Below are 22,472 nucleotides of genomic sequence, written 5' to 3'. Positions count from 1 at the left end.
ATTTAACTATGGTGTTCATTTTTAAAGTAATTAACGGTTTGCTGCCTCGATATTTGTGTGATCGAGTTGAAAGAGGAAGTGACTTCCATAGTTATAACACTAGAAACGCGAATGAAATAAGAACACCTAATTTCTTGTCATGTGCTTCACAAAATTCGTTGTACTTCAAAGGAATAAATGTGTTCAACTCGATGCCAGGACATATTAAATGCGCAACAACACTTACATAATTTAAGAGGCACTGTACTTCACATGTGAAAGCTGTGTTTTCTTAACAGCTGAACGAGTTTTTGTTTATTTTTATGACGACGATCTTTACTGACGAAGTTTTATACGAACGGATAATTTAATGTGGACAATTTTTTTGCAGTTTGTTTTCAATATTTTCAATGAATCTGACGAAGTTTTTTTTTTTGAACGGACTATATTATGTAGAATATTTAATTTTTTTTTAAATTTGTATTGATCTCTATTATGTCTGTCATGATCTTGGTGATGATGGACTATTTTTATTTTTATTTTGTCGTTCTTATAGTTGTATTAGTTCAAAAAAAATTAAAGTGGTCTACAAAAGTTTGAGCGTCGCGCGCGAGACACTGATATAAAGGATATTAAATTGAAAGTTTTTTTAAGTGCCGGTCTAGGAATTTTTCGTAAAGGAAATTTTCTCGATTTCTCTGAATGAGGGTATTCATAGTCAATCCAAAACAAGGCTGACGGTCGGACTTGTGCTCTGGTGGACCACTTGGCTGCAAGGGCCTCGTCGGGACCGTATCGACTCTGTGGCGGACATGACTGAGTATTGGCTTTTTTGGACATTGCAATTTTTTGAACTTATATCTGTAAATAAAATCAGTTCGTTTTTCATGTTTGCTAAACTGATTTCAATGTTGACAAAAATAAATAAATTATCTTTTAGATAACTCGTCTTGCTCAAACCTCTGTAGGGGAAGGAGGCGGGACCATCATCATCACTTATTATCAATGCCAATCAATGCTCTACTGGCTGTAGAAAAGTTTCTCGCAGAATAGGCCTAAAATTGTCGATTCTACTCCAACTCTCCCCGATTTCATTTAAACTTTATACATATGGTATGAATTTGTTGATTTTTTTTTGAAAAGCAGTATGAAAATACACACATTTCTGAGAGAAATCCCATAACAGTAGTTATTCCTAAACCAGGACGGCTGGAGAAAGAGAAAAAAAATGATTTGGAAATAATTTTTATTTATTTTCCCATAACTATATTGATTATTGATTGCATTATTGTACTGAATTGCTGATGGCCTAGCCCATCAGTTCCTCCAGGTTTTAATATTCTTCTTTCATTGAACGGTGACGATCACCAAATTGCTCTTCGAGATATAAGGTGACACTGCTCTGATATTACTCATGCAGTAAATAGTTCAGGCAGGATGAATATTTTATATCCACACTTTCTACAAGTGCTAGTAATTCTATTAAACCCTTTTCCGAAATCATTTCATTTTGAAGCACAACTCCGACAATTCTACCAGCTCTTCTTTAATTTTTAATTCTATAATAATTTCTATAATTTTTATTACCGGTATTTTTTACTGTGTTGTATTTTCGGCAACATAATAAAAATACTACGCTGCTTTAGCGTTTTGTTCACTTATAAGTTATTAAAGAACATGTACACTCGCGGTTCACTCAGTTACAACTAATTTCAATCTAATTTTATTCAGTTTTATATATTCCTTATATACATGATAATCATCTTTGAGAGCAAGGAAATAATCAACTTAAAGCTATGTCAACTGAATTAGTTGAAACCCTCGTAATACGGTACACATTGAGGAATAGTTTTTCCAAAGTTGTTGAGATACGAAATTAATATTAGGGAAGAAAACCAGCGGATGTAGAATGTAGAAATATAAAACCGGGCCGGAATAGTCTGTCTTACGTATTATTCAATTTTTGTTATATCTATAGTGAATATAAACATGACTCTGGTTGTGTATAAACCTACAATTCTCCAACAACACTTTACTCAATATTATAATATATGTTTTCTTCATTGAATATTTAAAATGAATTGTCCAAAGAATTTCGATTATAAGTTATAATTATAATTTTGATAGAATATTTTCATTATCACGTTTTGTTTCTTGTCTGGCATTTTAATAGTCACGTTCTGTTAATTTAATCTAGTAACAATACCATGTAGAAGAAACTTGACTTTCAACATCAAACTAAAGACAAAATGATCAAATTTATAACAAAATTTAAGCACTGGAAATACGAATGAAACAATAGAACTGTATATCAGAAATATTTCCGATAACTGAAAAATTTAAACTTATTAAGAAAATTTTTAAAGTCAAATGTTATGTTTTGCGTTCATAGTTGATATTTTCTGTAAATATTGAATAGAACAGGCATTCCTAGGGAAAAACGAACATTAAAAAGTCTACCCAACCAACTCTCGAACAGTCTTAGTATTTCTCTCAACGCACACATTCGCGCTTTCTCAACTCGTCGAGCTAAGTCGACAAATACTATTCATCTCGAAGCTGGCACAAGTTTAACACATACATACGAGAGTCTATGGGTAGCTTTTGGGCCTGGGAACATCTTAGTGAAGTCCTTCAGAAAGTTACCTGTCACAGCATACACTTTCTCTCAGAATTCATTTCTATGGATTTTTAGTACACATTTCCTATTGGAATTATTTGAGTACTGAGGGAAAGCGAATGGTCGATTGCTATGAGTATACCTGTGTGTTTTCAATTGAGTGGACGGGGGAACCCAAATTTGGTCATCTGTGTGCATTGAAAATCACCGAGTCGGTATGAATATTAATTTATTACTTAGAAAATAATACTAAGGATATCTGTTACCTCGTCCTGGAAGGGCATTTATTTACCCAACAGTTGAGTTAATTCTGTAGAAAACGAACACCTGAAAAATAAAGAATACCCGAAACATATCCCTTAGTATTTGTTTATCCACGTTCACCTTAGTAGTTTCAATTGAATCTCTCGGGTGTAAAAAGAATTATTTTTATCACAATGCACAAATCTATGGTTTTATGTTGATTATTTGTATTCATCTGTAGATGTTGAAAACCATGATTCTGGGTTATACACTAAGCATACATTGAGGTAATTCAATTAACAAAACTGAAAAGACAATTCATACCGAGAATAGTTCACAAGCTGAGATATATCTTAGTGGTTTATATTCCCAGTGTTCCTGCTTTGAAAAAAGAACACGTAAACATTGAATTGAAATGCCTCGAGTCGGTATGAAAATAAATGTAAGTAGCATATGATAAATCGATGACATAAAATTTGAATACTAAGCATTCATGTTACCTGTGAGCTTAAATCTCGGCCAGAGTAGATCTAAACGCTTCTATTTACCCAACAGTCGAGTTGATCCTGTTGAAACCTGACGCCTGAATAATTAAGGGTACAGGCACCTTAGTACTCCTTCTTTTAACTTGCACCTTAGTAGATTGTAATAATTTATATCTCTTAGGTAAAGGGGCATTATCTTTATTGCAGTGCACATGTTTCTGGTTTCGTGTTGATTGTTTGTATTCATCTGTAGGTATACCTATGATTTTAGGGAATACACTAAGAGTAGTTTCAAGTAATCTAATTAACAAATATGAAAGAACAATTTCTACCGAGAACAGGTCACCGACTAAAAACACACCTTAGTAGTTCGTTGATTGAGTGATTGCTACTTCGATTGAAGCTTGTAGGAGGTTGGGGAATTAGAGGTACGAAAAAAGCTATGGACAATTAAGAGGTGACACTAAGTGTTCTTCTTGTTGACTGAATAAACTGAGCACAGAATTATCATATGACGAATCTACTCAATTTTAAATAAGTAAATGAATGGCTATTCGTGAATCGATGAGTCGATGATACTATGGAAATCTTTGGGTTTTCATTTCAAGTCGGTATAAAGATAAATGTTAGTACCATATTTCGATCGGATGACATTACATTCCCTTTGAATACTTAGGATATATGATACCTGAGAGTGGGTAGAACGAGAGCTTATGTTTATCCAACAGTTGAGTTAATCTTTCTGAAATTTGATGCCTGAGGAAACAACCGAAAACACATACCTTAGTACTTACCCCTCGTATACATTAGTAATTTAAATCTGAGTTTAAACGGATTATGATTTATTGCAGTGCATATGTTTGTGGTTCGTTATGATTACTGATATTCATTTGTAGGCATTACAGTATATGATTCAAGGGGATGTACTTAGCGCTGATTGATGTAATTTATTTAACAAAAACTAAGAGACAATTTCTACCTACAATCAATATATCGTCATATATCGAAACATACCTTTGCAAAAAAATATTATAGTTCCTATAGTTCGAGGATTATGAATTGAGGTTGATTAATTAATGGGTAGCACCGAGGTTTTTTTCATGAATTTTTTTAGCCTTAATTGGCTGAAAGCATTGAAAGAATGTAGTATATGTATGACGAAGTTTCGAAATTTCCTAAGACCACAAGATTAGAGGAAAATATCTAGATTTTTTTGAATATTATGTGAATTTTTGTCTATGAGCTGCAAATAATAAAAAAATAAAGCCTCCCCAATGAAGCAAATGTATGAGCTAATGTTTATTTCAAAAAATTACGAAGGTTTTACAATCTACACGGGAATATAAAAACACTTAACCTTAGAGCATTTAAAAGTGTGATCGAAAATTGAAACTTCAATTCATTAATATGATTATGAAAATTTATAGTGATAGTCTTCAGCGAATTACTTCGTGTGTAATTTGAATTATACTAATTGTTTGCGAACGCTCTAGAAACAAGAGTTTATTTTACATAAATTATAATTCGAATAAAGTGTACGCCGACTGATGAGCGCTATCCCCAGTAGAGAGAGTTTTTCATCGAAATGACACTGAATTATTTGATTCAGTTCTTTCATAAATTATAATATTATTACCTTTTTTATCATTGGAAAGGTTCGAGTGAAATATTTGTTTAAAGATACTTTTCGAAGTGACTCATTTATAAATAATAAGTTTTGTTGATTGATGATTGCTGGTCATCAGTCTTTCCTAAGATAATATAACTGTGTAACTAATGGAACTTCCCCAGCCGGGCACATGTATACTGTGCTACTGTTATCAACATGTGTCGAATTCTTTAAAAAGATTGTGTTATCAAATCGCGCAATCATTTCCGCGGCCGACTTATTGCTATCCCATCTACTACTCATCACTATTTAGTATCGAGTAGAATGCTCCACTATGACGACTACTCGTGTCTATTGTTTATGTGGTTCATCACTGGTACTTGAGTTGAGACTTGAGACTCCACTGCCGAATTATGCCTTGAATTCCAAAATATTTATGAAAAACGTTTTTCATCGGGACAAGGACCAGAGTTACCATATCTACAGAATAATCTGTATTTCTACAGATTTTTTAGATTCTTTGAGACCAAGAATCTGCAGATACAGATTAGAGATTTTTTGAGTTTCATACAGAATATACAGATTTTTTAAAATAACGTTCCAATAGTAGTAACGGCTTGATGTTAATAATATTTTTCCCATTTCACCCATTTTATTTATATAGCCTTCGAATCTGTTTAAATGAGAATCACCTGTTTTCATCATTCATATGTATGATGTCCTACATTCTAATGCCAACGTCTGCGTTATAGGTTAGTATTATTTATATAAATTAAAATAGAACGCCAAATGTGTTGTTAGGCACAAATGGCAATGGATTCTCAGGTGGAATAGCGCTACGAAATTCAAAACTATGGATGAAAACTTACATTTCTGTATCAAACATGTATTAGATGTAACGGAGAAAAATGTTATTTGCAAATGAATCAAGAACCTTTAGCGAAAATTGTGTCAGAAAATTTTGTTTTGAGTTTTGGAATAAGTACTAGAAAATTTCTATTAAAAGGAAACTGTAATGGGCCAATGAGAAGATAAATCAATGAAAAGTTCTGCGATTGAACCCACAAATGTTCGCTAATGAAGAAAACGTGAATGTTCGAAAGAATTCATATCGAAAAATCAATTTTAGGTGGGAGGAATAATAATAAATAAATAACACTGTTTGTCCTTTCTTACCATAGAGAATGTTAAATACAAAAGGGCGCTCATATTCACCCCTATCCTGTATTTCGATTGATTCGAAATAATTCGAACGACTTGATGAAATTCCATTCTGTATTCCGTTCGAGTTATTTTTGCATTTCGTTCGATCTGTTTCTCTTCGAACATTAAATGGACAAATCGTTCGAAATAGGGAATGTGAAATTATAACTCGAACGAAATGCAAATCCAGCGGTGATATTAAAAAAATATCTAAGAAAAAAAGGATCGAGACGTTTTGATGTAGGATTACGTTTCGAGAATATATGGGGAGTACATATAACAAGTTGTTCAATTTTGTGTATTTTATGCTCAGAAATTTCATGATGATTTTTACCAATTGATTTGGGCTTTCCCTAACAATCTATTGCAATGCAATTATAAAATTTCCTATAGCTAATATGTTGAAATAGCATTGAAAATAGAGTTTCTAATTCTCCATATATTCGTGTAGACCGCAAGACGCTTTCCTAACACGGATCGGTCTAGTCGAATTGGAAAAACACATTGTGGTCTAGATATTTATAGTAACCGTTGAAATGCTGAATTCACCCAGAGAGATTCAACTACTACCGAAACTAAAAAAATTAAACGAAATTGGAACCATTTAAACGATTTGATGACCAAACCTATTTTACTGTTTTCTGAACTACGTTTTGCTATTGATTGTCGAATTAAACAAAACAAACTGAAACACCTGTATTCACTCAGATTAATTCGGAGACCAGAACACTTTATCTTACTCTTAAAAATTCCAAGAATAATACATCAATGAAAAATAATGTCGAAACCTGTTCGTATCCTAAGCATTAGCTTCATAGTATTTATCTATTCTCTTCTCAAACGTTGACTGCCCTTCAGTTTTTGACTTGTTTCGTTATTATGTTACCTTTTAATTCAAACTTATTTATTGCTATGGAGCAATTCCATGCCAAATCAGGCGGCCACTGATCTCTCAGATTTTTTTGAAACTTGGTGCTTATGATGGAAGCTACTCAAAATCACAATTTTCATTATCATAAGACCAATTTGAATTATGGCTGATCTTTTAAAAGAGCGTATTCAAAATCGTTGATTTTTCTTTCAAAAAATCGTAACTCAAAATCAAAATATATGATATTTGACAAAGTTGTTCGAGAATAGAGGAACCATTGAGAAAAAATAACATTTTGAATCAATAATACATTCAGAATGTTATTTTTAATTTGAAAATCTCACTCAAAAATTTAATTTGATATTAAAAACTTTTAAATATCTTAAATTTAAAAAAAATCGAATAATTAGGGGGACCAAACTCTTGGCTTCGGTTGGCCAAATAAAATGTCTCGGTAATGTCAACAAAAGAGAGATTTCATTCTTAGCAGCGGCAAGAACAACAATAGGAATACAACAGAGTGTAATCATTTGGGCGCCGTATCAGATAAACTTGAAGAACACTAGCACTGCTATATCATTCATATCCTAGCTTCAGCCTTTGGGAAGCCTGGAATCATACTTTGGAGTCGATAGTCAGCCATCATCTGGAAATTTGGTTGGAGAATAGAGATTTTTCATAAAAGGAAGAAAGGAAAAAGAAGGAATTCCTAAAACAGTACGAGGGCGGTGTGATAAGTACTTAGCCTCATCATGGTGTCAAAAAAAAAAATGGTGTCAGTATCGCAAGAAAGATTACTTATCGTGTAGTACATTCTCGTAAACGGATTTTAGAAAAATGGAAAATGTGGAATTTCGCCGTCGTCACGGTCAAATTGGTTGAATTTCACTACGATTTCACTACGAAGCTGCCCCATCCACCGTATTCTCCAGGTTTAGCCACTCGCGGGGCAGAAATTTGAGTCGAATGAGGAGGTCATCGCCGCCACGGAGGCTTGATTTGCAGACCTCGAAAAAACGTGTTTTTTAGATGGATCAAAGAAGTTGGAGCATTTCTAGGTCAAGTGTATCGAGCTAAAAGGAGACTATGCTGATAAATAAATCGCCATTTTTCCAAAAAAAAAAAATTTTTTTCGTAGGCTAAGTACTTATCGAACTGGCCTCGTATGAATGAATTCGTTGGATGACATTGCTATACGTGATTCTGAGTCATCTAAGATTCCCGAGAACCCAAAAAGAGATTCGTTTTGAAGTAATTCGTGTCGTATTCCTTTTCTGCTATTCTTTCAAATTTATTGTTTGTGAATATAAACATTTTTTCGGACAACTCAATTTCATTTCTGAAATAATTTTTAAAAGTGTCAATAGCCCTGCAGCTACTACACTCTGACATTTTTTGATCGCTGTATGAGAAAACATGTGTTTCCGTTTTGAATCCAGCTCATAGTCAGCAAATATGGCATATACGGATCATTATTTAACATTTGTTCAAATATTTTAAATCCACCCACTCTCACGGTATTTATAGTATTTCAAAATAAGAAAAAATATGAAATGTGAAACTATTCATACGTTTCCGCATCTCGACTATGTGCTTCCGAAATCAAATGATAATTAATATTCCAGTGCTGAAAAAGCATGCCACAGGTAAAATTTATACCGTATTGTACTGAGTAGTAAACGCCTCACAGGTAGCAGCATTGGTCGATACTACTAAATTAGCACATTAGAAATTTGCACGTATATGATTTTAACACTAGAAAGACTGAAACTTTGTATATACCTATGTATATTGACCAAAGGCAGTCAAAATTACTGCATTGCGAAAGAATAACTAATGCACCAAAAAATTCATTAGAAAATAATTTGCAATTGTTTTTATATTATTTACAGTTAGGGGAACCCGGGGCAAGAGTGCCACTTTAAGCTAATACGCGTTTTTGAATGCTCTTTTGTTATATTTTTTTTCCATTTTTTTGCAGGTCTGTTCATTTATACTCTTATTTAGGTGTAGCTATGCATCGAATTGTTCAAAAGTTATGTTTACTATGAAAATGTTTTATTTACAAAAATGATGTTTTTGGCTTGTATTTTTCCAGTACGGGGCAAGAGTGCCAATCTTATAAAAATATAATTTTTGATGAAAAAAGCACTGTGAAATTCACGGTGGTTCCAAAGAACGCAAACTCAAGTTCTGGTGGCGTTCACGAAAACCGGCAAGCCAATCTTCTCTGGCCATTTTGGATGTTTTGTCTAAATTATTTCACTCTGCGATTTTATACCCTAGGAACGGGATGTCGTGTGTTATCAGCCCATAAAATAACTTGTGCATATTAAGGATGTGACTCACGAGTTACTCCTTCTGTTGTTTATAAAACACAGTTTCAAAACGGCCTAACTTCTGCACATATTTGGCCAATGTTCTCCTGGGCAAACTATACTCCTCCGCAGCTCGTCTCCATGATTTACAGAATGTACGGCAATAACCATAGTTTCCATCTGCCACTGGTTTCGGAACGAAATTCGTTTATATTAACAAACCATGACCACAACAAACACAACCACGATTACATTATTTGCGTTTGACAGATCGAATTCGAGGTTACGACTATGGCATTTTTACCCCGGTAATAATGGCTCCTTTTGCCCCGGAAGTAGAGAGATAACAAATTTATTTTTTAAATAATTGTAAAAGATGAAAATAGGCAAAATAATCAGATGGGCACTCTTGCCCCGGGTTCCCCTACATGAAAGGTTATTAGTAAATATTAACAAAGAGAAAAATTATTTCGCTTAGGAAAAAATATGTATTATTATTTACAAAGGAGAGTGAAAATCTTTTTATGTGTACTTTCTTTTGACAGTTTTTCACATATATTAGTCTTCATATTCTGATGATTTTTTCTGTCTTGCAGCTCTGTATTCGATGGAGAGCTGTTTTTATTATTTTATTAGGCATATACTGTGTAAACTTGCACCAGGCTTCTGATGGAAATAAGTGTTCATCAACTGTAATATTTTGGTTGATGCCAAGCCTGAGTACATATTTTCAATGAACATGTCCCATATTTCCGAAACCAAGGCAAATTCTGTATTTGTCTGTAGGCGTCTACTCGTTTTGGTTATTTTGACAAAATGATATAATGAAAAAAATATTTCCCTGGAACCCTACTTTGATGAGTATAAATAAACCAGTTGTTTTTTTTCCACTGCGTTGTAAGTTCCACGAGCATATTAAACCCCAATATATGCACGTATTTCCGGTTTTACTGTTGTCCACTCGTTTCTCAAAATTTAGCAGCCTTCTTCTTCTGTGCACTTTTGGTTATCTGATAGCAACGAGATTACACTGAAAAGATTATCTAATATAAGGTTCTTTCTTGCGTAGCCTGACGACTCTTCCACACCCTCGAAAGTAGCCTCCCAAGAATACTACCTTCGTCAAATTTTGTACCACGCAATACCATCGGTAGCAGTTGCGGTCCCCTGAAAGGTGTTTTCATATGTTTCTTCATCAGAGTCTGAACTACTTAACATCCTACATCTTCTCTTGAGCATATTAATGACACTTTAATGTTCATCATTGGTGATCGACTATTCATCGCTGTCTTCAGTGTCAGATGTTTCACTTTGAATATAATCCGCTTCATCTTCAGATGGTGGTTCACAATTTGTTGCATCTGATTCTATATCGGAATAATCTTCATTTATGTTTGTTAGATTTTGAAATCACTCAGTTATATTTCACATACATTTCCTGAGTTTATGGGTCTAAAGACATAGTATATGTATATATATGCGCAAATTAATCGTAATCGTATATGCGCAAATTAATCGTATGATGAACCTCTGTAACGAACACAGTTAAATAATTGATGTTATCATGTCAAGGTCAATATCTGAATAGAATAAGATATTGTTAAATTTCATTGTAATATTTGGGCAGCATATTTAGTTTACGCTGGTTTGACGAAATAAATAAACATTTTTTTTTTCATTTTGTAACTTGCTAAAATTCTCTTTTGAATTAAACGGATAAATTTTTCAGCCAGCTCTCTTTAGTTTTAAGTGAGTAGTTTTAAGTAGTATTAAGAATGTACCGTTCCACAATAGATTGACGACAATAAATAAATAAATAAAATCCACAATTTAGTGTATACTTGTATGTTATTATGTGACGGTAATTGAAAAATAAAAAAAATAATGAAAACTGGCATTTCAATGCAAAACCTCGTTGATTTTTGGTACGTTGTTTAAAAAATCCTCAGCTTCATGAAAAAATATAAAAAAATATAGCGCCCTTATCCCGAGACAATGAAAACCATGAAATACAGATATAATCGATAATTATGAGAAATTCAGAAAATCCAATGTTTTTGCTAATGTGACATTTTTGAGCAGAAGATTCATTGCCTTTAATTTTATATGTCTATTATCAAAATTGGTGTAGTAGTTCAAAAGTTATGAATTTTTGAAAATTTGTTTTTTTTTGGAAAAAAGGGGAAAAAGTTGTTTTTTTTTGGGCCGCCCTAAAATGGAAATGGTCACCCTAATGAAACAAAAAAATAAGGGTCTATATTTTGCGATACAGAACAAAATTACCACTTTTCACGAAAATCTGAGAACCACTTTATCGGTTTGGCATGGAATGGCTGTATGTATATGTACCGGAAATGAAAGAGGGGGAGGTAGCTGTAATTATCAAGAAACGCATTTATATGTTGCACAAAAAGTCACAACATTCTAAAAAACAAATGTCATTATAGAAATAGTTCTCTAATTGAAATTTAAAAGCACACAAAATTACTTTCTTGAGCAATCTAGTGTAAGGTATGTGCGTATTTCCTGCGCTTTCAGAGCATTTAGTCGAGACCTTAATGGTTAAAAAAGTTTATAATGGGTGACGCACTCATGACTACCGACAAAATCTATCAGTTAGGCACAAGAACAGTATTCGTAACTAAATGTGGTATGATTGATATTTTAATTGTGTATTAATTGAGGCAAGCTAAGAACAAACTAAAAACTGATTCCGCAAAAAAAAATAATACTTTCCAAACAACTCATTTTAGACAATAGTTGTTTTTGAAAATCAATTTTCCACAGTAGACGATATTATTTACGACCTATACACTGCCATTCTATTCTACGAATAGCTCCCCTCACTTCAATCAATCAAGCTTGATTACGGTTCAAAAATACATGGTGGGACAGTTATGCTTAGAATATCAACATGGGATAATTGAGCTTGATGTTGTTTTCTGGAAAATTAGGCATAAAAGCATCGTTTTATGTAGAAAAATGAAATTGTCAAACGTAACATGTGACAACTATGCGTAGAACGGCGGTACATGCAATGTTCAAAGCAGAGTTGTCTAAATATTCTCTTACAAATATGAATGGTTTGCGGATTTACCTATCTGAATCAAATACAGCTTATATTTTGCCATTATATTTTGCGGTCTCGATAGAGGATGTCCCGCTAAAAAACCTGATCAAAGCATTGGGAGTTGATGTTATCAACAACACAGGAATATGAATATAGTGAGTTAGTTTAAAAAAAGGATGGCAGGCTCAAAACACGAAACAATTTTGAATCCTGGAGACAATTTATATTTTTTAAACCATCAGTCATCTAAAATTAAAACAATACAAAATCCTTTTGACAGTTTATCGCTCGAATAAATACGCGAATCCAAACTGTGTAACATTGTTAAGTGTGTCTTGATAGTTTGGAATTGGTCGGCGCTTGAACTTCTTAACAGTGAAAAGGTTCTGAAAAGGTCTGATACTGTCAGAGAACGACACAATGGAGGCTGAAGAAAGATTGTCCGTACGAAGAACGCGTAGAACTCTTTTGGAACGTGTCGAAACTCCTGTTCTGAACCTAACGTAAAAATCAACACAGGATATCTCATTCAACAAAGCTTGAACAAACATTTACTTGCTCATGCTTTGCTCATGCATCATGTACGAAGATCAGCCATATCGCTTCTCGCAGAATTCTGTCCCACATTCTGAGACACAGGCATGGTGTGCAGAAAACTTGCCCGATTTTATTACTAACGGAGAGTGGCCTGCATCAGCACCGGATCTCAATCCGTTCGGCCTTTTCATGAGGAAATATATAAAAGATACGAAAAGGCTTTATATAGGAACATTTTGGGTGGTTTTGGTCAATACTCAAGAACAAATATATTAGAATATGGTGCGTATTAGCAAATAAAATGTTATACAAAAAACAAATATATGCAATGAAAGTTATAAAAGTTATTACAGAAATAGTTGAACTGAATTATTATGGTATATTTTCAAGTTATGTGTCATAGAAATAAAAAAGTTTGCATTTCGTTGTTTAGCTTGGCTACAATCACATTTTACTTTACTTTTAATTAACTTTATTAACAAATCATAACGAAATATTCAATGATGATCAATTGAGACATTTTTTCTTATTACGGATTATGGAGCATAAACCTAAACGTGTTCCTTCCTCGTGACTTCTTTGCATTTCTTCCAGAATTTCCATGTGAAGTTGGAGTCAGAAAACTAACTTACATTGAAATTTTTGACGCATTAAATAAGCTTGATGTCTCGAAAGGGCCAGGTCCTGGCGGGATTCCACCGGTTTTTATAAAAAATTTGGCATCTGAATTAACTATTCCACTTTTATGGCTTTTCAATACGTCATTGGAATCAGAAAGGTTTCCAAAAATATGGAAAACTCTTTTCTTGTACCAATATTCAAATCCGGTAATAGATCCGATGTATGAAAAATATCGTGGAGTAGCAATTATTTCTTGCATTCCAAAACTCTTTGAAGCCACAATAAACCAAAAACTTTTTCAACAACTAAAGACACGAATTACGAATAAGCAACACGGTTTTTTTTTCAAAGGACGATCAACGACAACAAATTTGCTGGAATTTGTCACATTCACTTTGAATGCAATGGATGATGGTAATCAAGTTGATGCTCTATACACTGACTTTGGCAAGGCTGTCGATCGTGTTGATATACCCTTACTCCTTCTCAAACTTCAAAACATAGGGATAGAAGTCAAGCTATTGGAATGGCTAGAATCATATTTGACTGACCGCACGCAAATGGTAAGATAGAATTTCAAAACCAATATTTGTTACATCCGGAGTTCCTCAAGGCTCTCATTTGGGGCCGCTTTTGTTCATTTTATTTGTTAATGACGTTTGCGTTTTTCTTAACAGTGTTAAGGTACTTATCCACGCAGATGATATGAAGCTGTATATGGAAATAAGGAATGAAGAAGACTCTCAAACATTCAAAAATGAAGTTGACATATTTTATAAATGGTGCACTAAGAGTTTATGACAGCTCAATGTTAGGAAATGCACTTTGATGACTTTTACAAGAAGAAGAACACACTTGAACAATGGTGTTAAGCTGGGAAATCAACCCATCAATAGATGTCAACGAGTAGGAGACTGAGGCGTGGTCTTAGATTCGAAACTAACCTTCGTTGATCATTATAATACAATCATCCATAGAGCAAATAATATGTTGAGCTTCATCAAAAGCTTTAGTTGCTATTTCCACGATCCGTACACAAGAAAGACATTGTATACTACATATGTCAGATCAATTCTCGAATAATGTTGTATTGAATGGTCCTCCCATATAACTTCACACGAAGACAGGAATGAATCTGTACAAAAACAATTTTTATTATTTGCACTTCGTAAACTAGGCTGGTCTTCATATCATCTCCCTCCATATGAAGCACGCTGTATACTAATCAATATTAAAAGCCTAAAAGAACGTCGGAACTCTGCCATGGTTTTATTTATTATTGATATCATATCACAACGAGTGGACTCAGAAGAAGGATTAGGAAACCTAAATTTTTACGCACCGATTAGACACTTGAGAAACCCTAACATTTTCTGCATAGATTACCGAAGAACGAATTATGCCAAATATAGTCCTGTTAATCGTATGATGAGCCTCTGTAATGAACACAGTGAAATAATTGATGTAACCATGTCAAGGTCAATACTTAAAGACTATCTGCTTAGAATAAGTTAAATTTCACTGTAATATCTGGGTAAAATATTTAGTCTATGCTGGTTTGACGAAATAATTAAATAAATAAAAAAAAAAATTTTTTTGATTACGTAACTTGTTAAAATCCTTTTCTAAATTAAAGGGATAAATTATCCAGAGAGCTCTCTTTAGTTTTAAGTAAGTAGTTTTAAGAAGTATTAGTAATGCATCGGTCTACAATTTTGGTTGACGACAATAAATAAATAAATAAATAAATAGATTAGATAGCAAACTCGTTAATTAAAAACGTTTACAGAATATCACCGCAAATAAAACATAACATAATTCACCGAAGGCCCCAGCAATCGCCATACTCCCCAAGGAACAGACGCAAAAAACAAACGACAACATTAATTGAATAACAGCAAACAAAACCCTTTTGTTTCCAGATTTACATTTCCTGCCAACAAAACGGCACTACATTAAAACATAATTAACGCGAATGCTTGCTGTCAAAATAAAACGCGTCATTTTTCACCATCCGGTCTCTGTGCACTCAGTCTCTCTCTCTCTCTATCGTTCCCCCACATCTTGTGTCTTGATTGCGTCCTTTGAGCAAAAATCCTCGCCCCATCCCATGTCCCAAACTTCCCCCACTTCCAAAACACACTTCCAAAACCCACACACAACACTCCATCGGTCCATATTGTTTTGTTTGCCCCGCGCGCATTTCCGAAACCCCGAAATGGTGTTGGGGAAAACCGATACCGAGGTTCCACAAGGTCGAGGGGAGCGATTTTCCCACGATCCGTATTCACCCCCATTTGTTCGCTGCTGAAGCGGCAGTAAAATCTGATTACCACTCGAGCAGATAACAGATGCGGAGCGGTGCGTAATTTGGCGGAAAATGACGTTCCCGACCAGTCAACCAACCACCGGTTGCATTACCAAAGTTTATGTTTTTTTTTCCCTTGCGGGGGAGTGAAACCATTCAAGCGAAAAAAAAAACCGGGAGAAATCGACTTACCAAATTTTGTGGGGGCGGAGGTTTTTTCCAGCGATGAGATGCGACAGCGGACGGAAGGGACTGATGATAAAGTGAAACAGACTTGCTTTATGTTTGCATTGATTTTGTTTTATATTGTTGCTTTGTTTTCGGGGAGAAAATATAATTTATATAATTGTTCGACCTACTTGCTGCTATATAAAAAATTGCTAATACTTCTCGTTTTCAATTGGAATTTACAATTATGTACAATTTGCGTTTTGGTTTGCGTTTCAGCGCTGCGCTCGCAGCGCCGAACCAGTTCGTGTTAACAATCAATAAGATAAAAGTCACAGTCACTCAACAATTGTTTTTCATGGAAAAAAACATAATTCGTGAGACTAATTAAGTCGCTTAAGAGCACATTCCGAGACCGGAAGAGATCTCGAAAACTATATTTACAATTGAAACATTTTTTTCCCTCGCCTCTACATATCACTGGTGGCATCCGGGTGCCATCTTTATATTTGCCTGCAGCAGAACTAAGTATTTTCTTCGAATTTAACTATTAAATAAATATTTGCACTAGAAGGTATCCTCGCTTGCGGTAGTAGTGATGGTAGCACTAGGTGATGATCCTCAGCTTTGCCGCGATACAACGGTGATGGGTTTGAACAGGTTGTGTCCTGTTGGGGATCCTTGCTGGGGTGGGATACCGGTGGAGATCTGTAGCTGCGGGTTTGGCATGGTGGGTGAGTGCTGCTGCTGATGGTGATCACCGTTGGGACTAAGTTGCTGCATGTGGGCAGCATGGGCTTGCGCTTGGGCAGCATGATGCTGGATGAGTTGCTGATAGTGAAGTCTTTGGTACAGTTCCGCTTGCGCTTGCTGCAGAGGAGCCATTTGTTGGGGTGCCATCTGATGAGTTACTCCGGCGGCCAGAAGTCTATCCATTCCGAAGCCATGGGCACCAACGGGCAGCGGCAGAGGAAGCGGTAGTGGTGGCTTAGGCGCTAGGCTTGGAGCGTATGGCGAATACCGGGAGTACATCTGGGCCAGCAGGGCGGTTTGTGCGTGGCTTGGGGATGGATACATAAACTGGTTGAACTGAGGATAGCCCAAGGTGTGGAACATGGGTCCCGCCAGTGTACGCTTGAAGGCAGCCAGCCGACTGCGGGATGCGGCGGTTGAACGACGGCGAAGTTTTCCAGTTGATCCTCCGATGAAAACATCCTCGGCAGATGGGTCCAGCATCCAGTAGTTGCCCTTGCCGGGATCGTCGTAGTGGCGAGGCACTTTCACAAAGCACTTGTTCAGGCTGAGATTGTGGCGAATCGAGTTTTGCCAGCCTTGCTTGTTATCACGATAGTAGGGGAAATTTCGCATAATATACTCATAGATTCCGTTAAGTGTCAGACGCTTTTCAGCGCTTTGACGGATGGCCATCATAATCAGCGCATTGTAGCTGTAAGGTGGCTTTTCGTTGCCCTTCTTCTCGCCCTCTTTCGGGCTCGAGGAACCATCCTCAGCTTCATCTGATTTCTTGTTTGCATCCATTGGCGGAGGAGTTCCAGTAACATCCAAATCGGACTCGGTATCGGTGAGATCCTGATCTTGTTCCTCCGATCCGATCGGTGAATGGCACGAATGTGGCGAAGGCGACGGCGTTTGTGCAGGAGACGACTGCATCACTGTCTCGGGCAGGATCGAGTTGATGGAGAAATTTGTTTTCATTGGCGCTCGGGCCACACCGAATACTGTCTGTGCATTCATTATTGCCGGATCAATGTTTACCATAGTTCACTTCACTCAGTATTTGATACAGTTTTTTTTGTTTGCTTCGATTTTGTGTCTTAAAACCACTTGCTTAGCTCACAACACACCAGTTGAACGTTCTGCACTGCTCTGCACTTTCATCCAACTTTGAATGTTCGTTTTTTTCGCTGCTTGCTCGCATAAATCCTTTTGCTTTCACTTGCACGAATATTCTCCGAATGAACCGGTATATCCGAAACCGTGTTTTATGTATAAAATTGTCAAAAACTATTCTATGCTTTTTTCATTGAAACAACAACGATCGAATGATTAAAACTCTCGCATAAAACTGAAACGATGTTGCTCGAATGATGCTTGGTTCGTGACTGGTTTTACACTCCCCCTCCCGAAGTTATTTATAGTGCCATTCACCAAGTCGACAAAGGTCAGTGAGAAAAGCAAATCACTAAAGCCAACAGCAGTATACACCCCTAACCGGCAACCAATCATCGGGCGTATTTTCCCTGTTCCCTCTTCGGCATTTGCCTGTGCACACACACATACACCAAAGCCACTAAGCTCTTCTCGTTCATGAATGGAGAGCAGCCGAGTGACTTTTGGAGAGTGAGCAAACGAACCCATTGATATGTGCTGTGTGTGTGATGAACTCGCAGTCTCTCTTGCGCAGACACGCAGCAGCGATGTGTTGGTTACCAACGTTTTAGTACAAACCACGCCTCTTCGGGCGCTCGATTCGGGCCGGATTTTCACTGGGTGTTGGGAAAATAAGCGTCGAACAGTTTGTAAACGTCGGGGGTTAAGATGTACAACTTGTTTACACGTTTTGATTCAAACAAGAAATTTTAATATAAATAAATAAATGAAACTTTTTTCCTGCCCGATCGCTGGCGCGTTGGTGTTGGTGTTCGTGGTTTCGACGAAATCAGCGGTTCCACAGAATGGCGAATCCGTCTATAGTATTGGTGTCTCGCTGGATTCGCTGCAGTTTGAGTCTCGAGGCAACGAGTTTTTTTTTCGTTTGTTGCTTGGGTGCCGTATCAAAATGAACGAACGGAAATAAATATTTTGTAAATAAATTTCGATTAAATTACAGTTCTCGCTGCGCAGCAGCCCTGCTGCTGTGGCTAGAATTCTGTAATCTAGCCCGCGCGCGCCCCTCTTTGAAAGCATCGAGCTCAACGAGAGTGAGATGTTGGATTCCGGGGGAAAAAAGTGATTTCACGAAACGTGTTTATTCAACGAATTAAAAAAGGTGGTGCAGTAGCAGCTCTTTGCGTCCCCGGGTGCGGATCCTCGCTGCCAGGCGACAGCTGCAATCTTCACCGGGAATTATGACTGCTGGGTGTCATTATGTTTGGTGATTAATAGTGTTGTAATAAATGGTTTTGAGGTTATGCTAAATTTGGCTTTGTTTGCTACGCAGAATTGACTCTGAGGGTTCGGTGGTGGAAAACCATTTTCTGAGCACGATTCACATCATTTGGAAGAGATGATTGCGGGCAAAATAGTAGCTGCATTCAACGCCATAATTGATTGATTTTGCTTCAATCGCTGCGTGTTTTTCACTAGGATGAGAAAAATTTAGTTTAAATTTTTCAACAAAAATTCACATTTCTGAAAAAAATGTACATTTTTTCATGATACTATCAAATTTAATTCAACAATCGCCAGCATCTTAGTAGATGTGTTGAAGCGAAACGGAAAAAATACCCTGATTTTGAATGTGTTAAATTATACGCATAGAATACTTAGTCTCATGACATCACAATTCTTAGTATTTCATTCAGATGCTACCTATGATGAACCGCATTTGCTATACAAGTGTGTAGAAGGGTTAGAGAACTTGTTGACACCTGTGGTAGTGAGTAATGTCAGTACTAAAAACGGTTCCCGGAATAAATCGCCACAGAAAACGACTGCAACAGAAACCACCGCTTATAAAATGTGTAGTAGGCTATAAATATTGTGGCGCGGTATTGTATTTCAAAACAAGAATTAACCGGGCAAACGTATCGCCCCAGGCAAACGTAACGCCCCGGGCAGACGTATACCGTCCGACGCTCGCTAGAGCTCGGTCGGACATTGCTAAAGGATCGTATCCTATGTTTCAAACTAACCGGGCAATCAGTGGATCCCAGGTTTGCGTGCGAGACACCGCCGCTTCCGACGGCGGGTCGGCGGTGGACTCGGATTGCGTCATCTTGGCGGCATGGGCCGCCTCGATTCCTTATCCTCGCCAAATGGGGACTTCGTCCCCATTACATTGTCCTCAGAATAAATTTCGAAAAACGAGAACAAGAGAATAAATTTATAATAGAAATGTGAGGCACATGATGTTTTTCCCGCGCCAAATATTTCTAGCCTACTACACTTTTTCTAAGCGGTTGTTTCTGTTGCAGTTGTTTACTGTGGCGATTTATTCCGGTCACCACTAAAAACTCATTCATGATGCATTTTCACTACCTGATCCAAGCACTAAGAGGATCCAGTTGGACGGTGTTCATTCAGGATAGTGTCGGGGGTAAGTAGATCACGATCGTGCGACAGGTAACGTTGATCATCTTCGATTTTGTCGATGAGCGATGATACTTAGCTCTCCTGTTCCTAATGTTACCTGGTTCAGAACTGAACTACTTTGCCTGGATCAGTACTAATAATGGAATTTCACACTTCGATGGTGAAAGAAATTTTTACGTTTCTTGCCTCTAGAGAGTCGATTTTATTCTTCTGAATGCTTAGTATTTCAAATCGGTGCTAATTTTGATTCAATTCGAATGGTATATGTTTTTGAAATAAAACAAAATAATAAATTATAGCTCGAACACCTTCTATGAACTACGTAAGTATAAAAGTAATTTGGATAAATACTACTTTACTAATGTATAGTAGCGTAATAGCAGTTTTTATATTAGAAGTTGGAAGGAGTTTCTCTATTATTTTGTTTGTTGTTGATTTTTTTTTGTGCTTAAAATTATAAAATTTTAATAGCCGTGATAATCTGAAATTGGTAGATCCTGATAGTATATTGAATTCAACAATATACATCATCAAGCTCTACGATTTTCCGATAATTTTTTCAACTATTTTTGAAATATTTGTAGTATTCATCACATATCAGCATTCATTACAACTTAAAACGAATTCAATTTCACTCTTCACTTTTCACTTCGGTTCTCTTCGTCGATGCAATATTGCTCAATACATTTCCGTGGCGTCGTAGTAAACCTTTGTTGCATATACAGTAGAAATCCGATTATCCGCGAGCAGATGATCCGGGGTGTGGTTTATTCGCGACAGCGAGTTCCATAGTAAATCTATAGACCTTCCTGGAATTAGTGTTATGATTTATGTATCGATAAAACATAGTTTTCATGCTGAAATGCGATTTCAGTTATTTGCGGTGACCTTGTCCGACAATTCCGCGGATAATTGGGGTTCTACTGCATATCCATGCTGCAGCTACTCGAGGACAATAGCTGAACTTGTGCCTTAACGTCTTAGTTGTCGCAGAGCAGCGTTTACAATTTTGGCCATTTGGCTGGTTGATGGCGTTCAACAATTTATGGTTAAAGTCAAAAGTCATTTACCGAGAGTTAGAGGTGACTGCGTTGGCTTGATGACAGCTTTCTCGGTGTGATGGTTAATCAGATTTACTTCCAGTGTAGGTCCTAGTGGTTCCATTTCATCCTTTGCAGTTCAGAGTGCACCTGATATAATCTGTGTACCGTTTTTTCTCATATTCCGAACAGTCTCAAATTTCGAATACTTCGTTTTTAAATGTAAGTTTACTATACTTCAATGTTATAAATGATTGAATAATAAAGGCCCACACATTCTTTGGGGTATTAGCTAGATTTTAACATCATTCACAGGTATCGATACAGCCTATAATTTATAATATCAAACATTTGCAAAAAAGTGACAGTCAAAACCAAAGATAAACTGTTAGCGTTAACAAATTCCGTAAAAAACAAACATCGTTAATTTTTAATTCAACTATTTCAACTATTTCGTTTGTCTTTTTTCATGTTAAGTGCTAGAAAAGGTAAGAATCTACAATAAATGGATGAAAACAATGATATTTTTTGAATCTAGTTTCGACGCATGATTCAAATTCCGAACACTTAATTTCAAATATAAAATTACTGAACTTCAATGTTATAAATGATTGAATAATGAAAGCCTTAACATTCTTTAGGTTATAGGCTTCATTTTAACACCATTTACGGGTATCGATGCAGCCTATAATTAATAATATCAAGCATTTGCAAAAAAGTGACAATCAAAAGCAACGATAAAATGTTGGCAATAAAATTTCGTAAAAAACAAGCTCCGTAATTTTTCAGTTTTTGTAGTTTTTTCAACTATTTTGTTTGTTGTTTTCATGTTAAGTGCTAGAAACGGTAAGAGTTTATAATAAATGGATGAAATAAAATTATATTTTATACATAAATCTTCATTAAAATTAGTGTTCGGAATATGAATGAAGTTTCTACGCATGATTCAAATTGCGAACACTTCATTTTTAAATGTGAATTTACATGAACTTCAATGTTATGAATAATTTAATATTCAAAACCCTGACATTCTTTAGGTTATAGACTTCATTTTTATGTCATTTACAGGTATCGATACCGATATAGCGCCCTTGGTCCCGAAACCTTGTCAACTAAAAGAAACAA

At 35.9% G+C, this 22,472-nt stretch overlaps 2 protein-coding genes across 3 annotated transcripts in view; one reads left to right on the top strand and one right to left on the bottom strand.

Moving 5' to 3' along the window:
* Nucleotides 1–16,142: 16,142 nt before the first annotated feature.
* LOC129776355 (fork head domain transcription factor slp2-like) lies at nt 16,143–18,147 on the bottom strand. The gene has a single exon (XM_055781946.1). It carries the CDS (start codon nt 17,809–17,811, stop codon nt 16,654–16,656), a length of 1,158 nt encoding a protein of 385 aa, XP_055637921.1. The 5' UTR covers nt 17,812–18,147; the 3' UTR covers nt 16,143–16,653.
* Nucleotides 18,148–20,228: 2,081 nt separating this feature from the next.
* Nucleotides 20,229–22,472, top strand: part of LOC129779317 (uncharacterized) — a 161,535-nt gene continuing 159,291 nt past the window's right edge. Inside the window, exon 1 of one of the 2 annotated variants that reach the window (XM_055786723.1) lies at nt 20,229–20,311. The gene's annotated coding sequence lies outside the window, so the exon portion shown is untranslated. The remainder of the gene's footprint in view (nt 20,312–22,472) is intronic. The other variant, XM_055786725.1, reaches the window with a different exon arrangement.

This window comes from Toxorhynchites rutilus, chromosome 3 (assembly GCF_029784135.1).
Source record: "Toxorhynchites rutilus septentrionalis strain SRP chromosome 3, ASM2978413v1, whole genome shotgun sequence".
Lineage (NCBI taxonomy): Eukaryota > Metazoa > Arthropoda > Insecta > Diptera > Culicidae > Toxorhynchites > Toxorhynchites rutilus.
This window is presented reverse-complemented; position numbering and strand designations above follow the sequence as displayed.

Coding starts and splice junctions, on each gene's coding strand:
- LOC129776355 (XM_055781946.1), bottom strand. CDS start 17,811: ATGGTAAACATTGATCCGGCAATAATGAATGCACAGACAGTATTCGGT.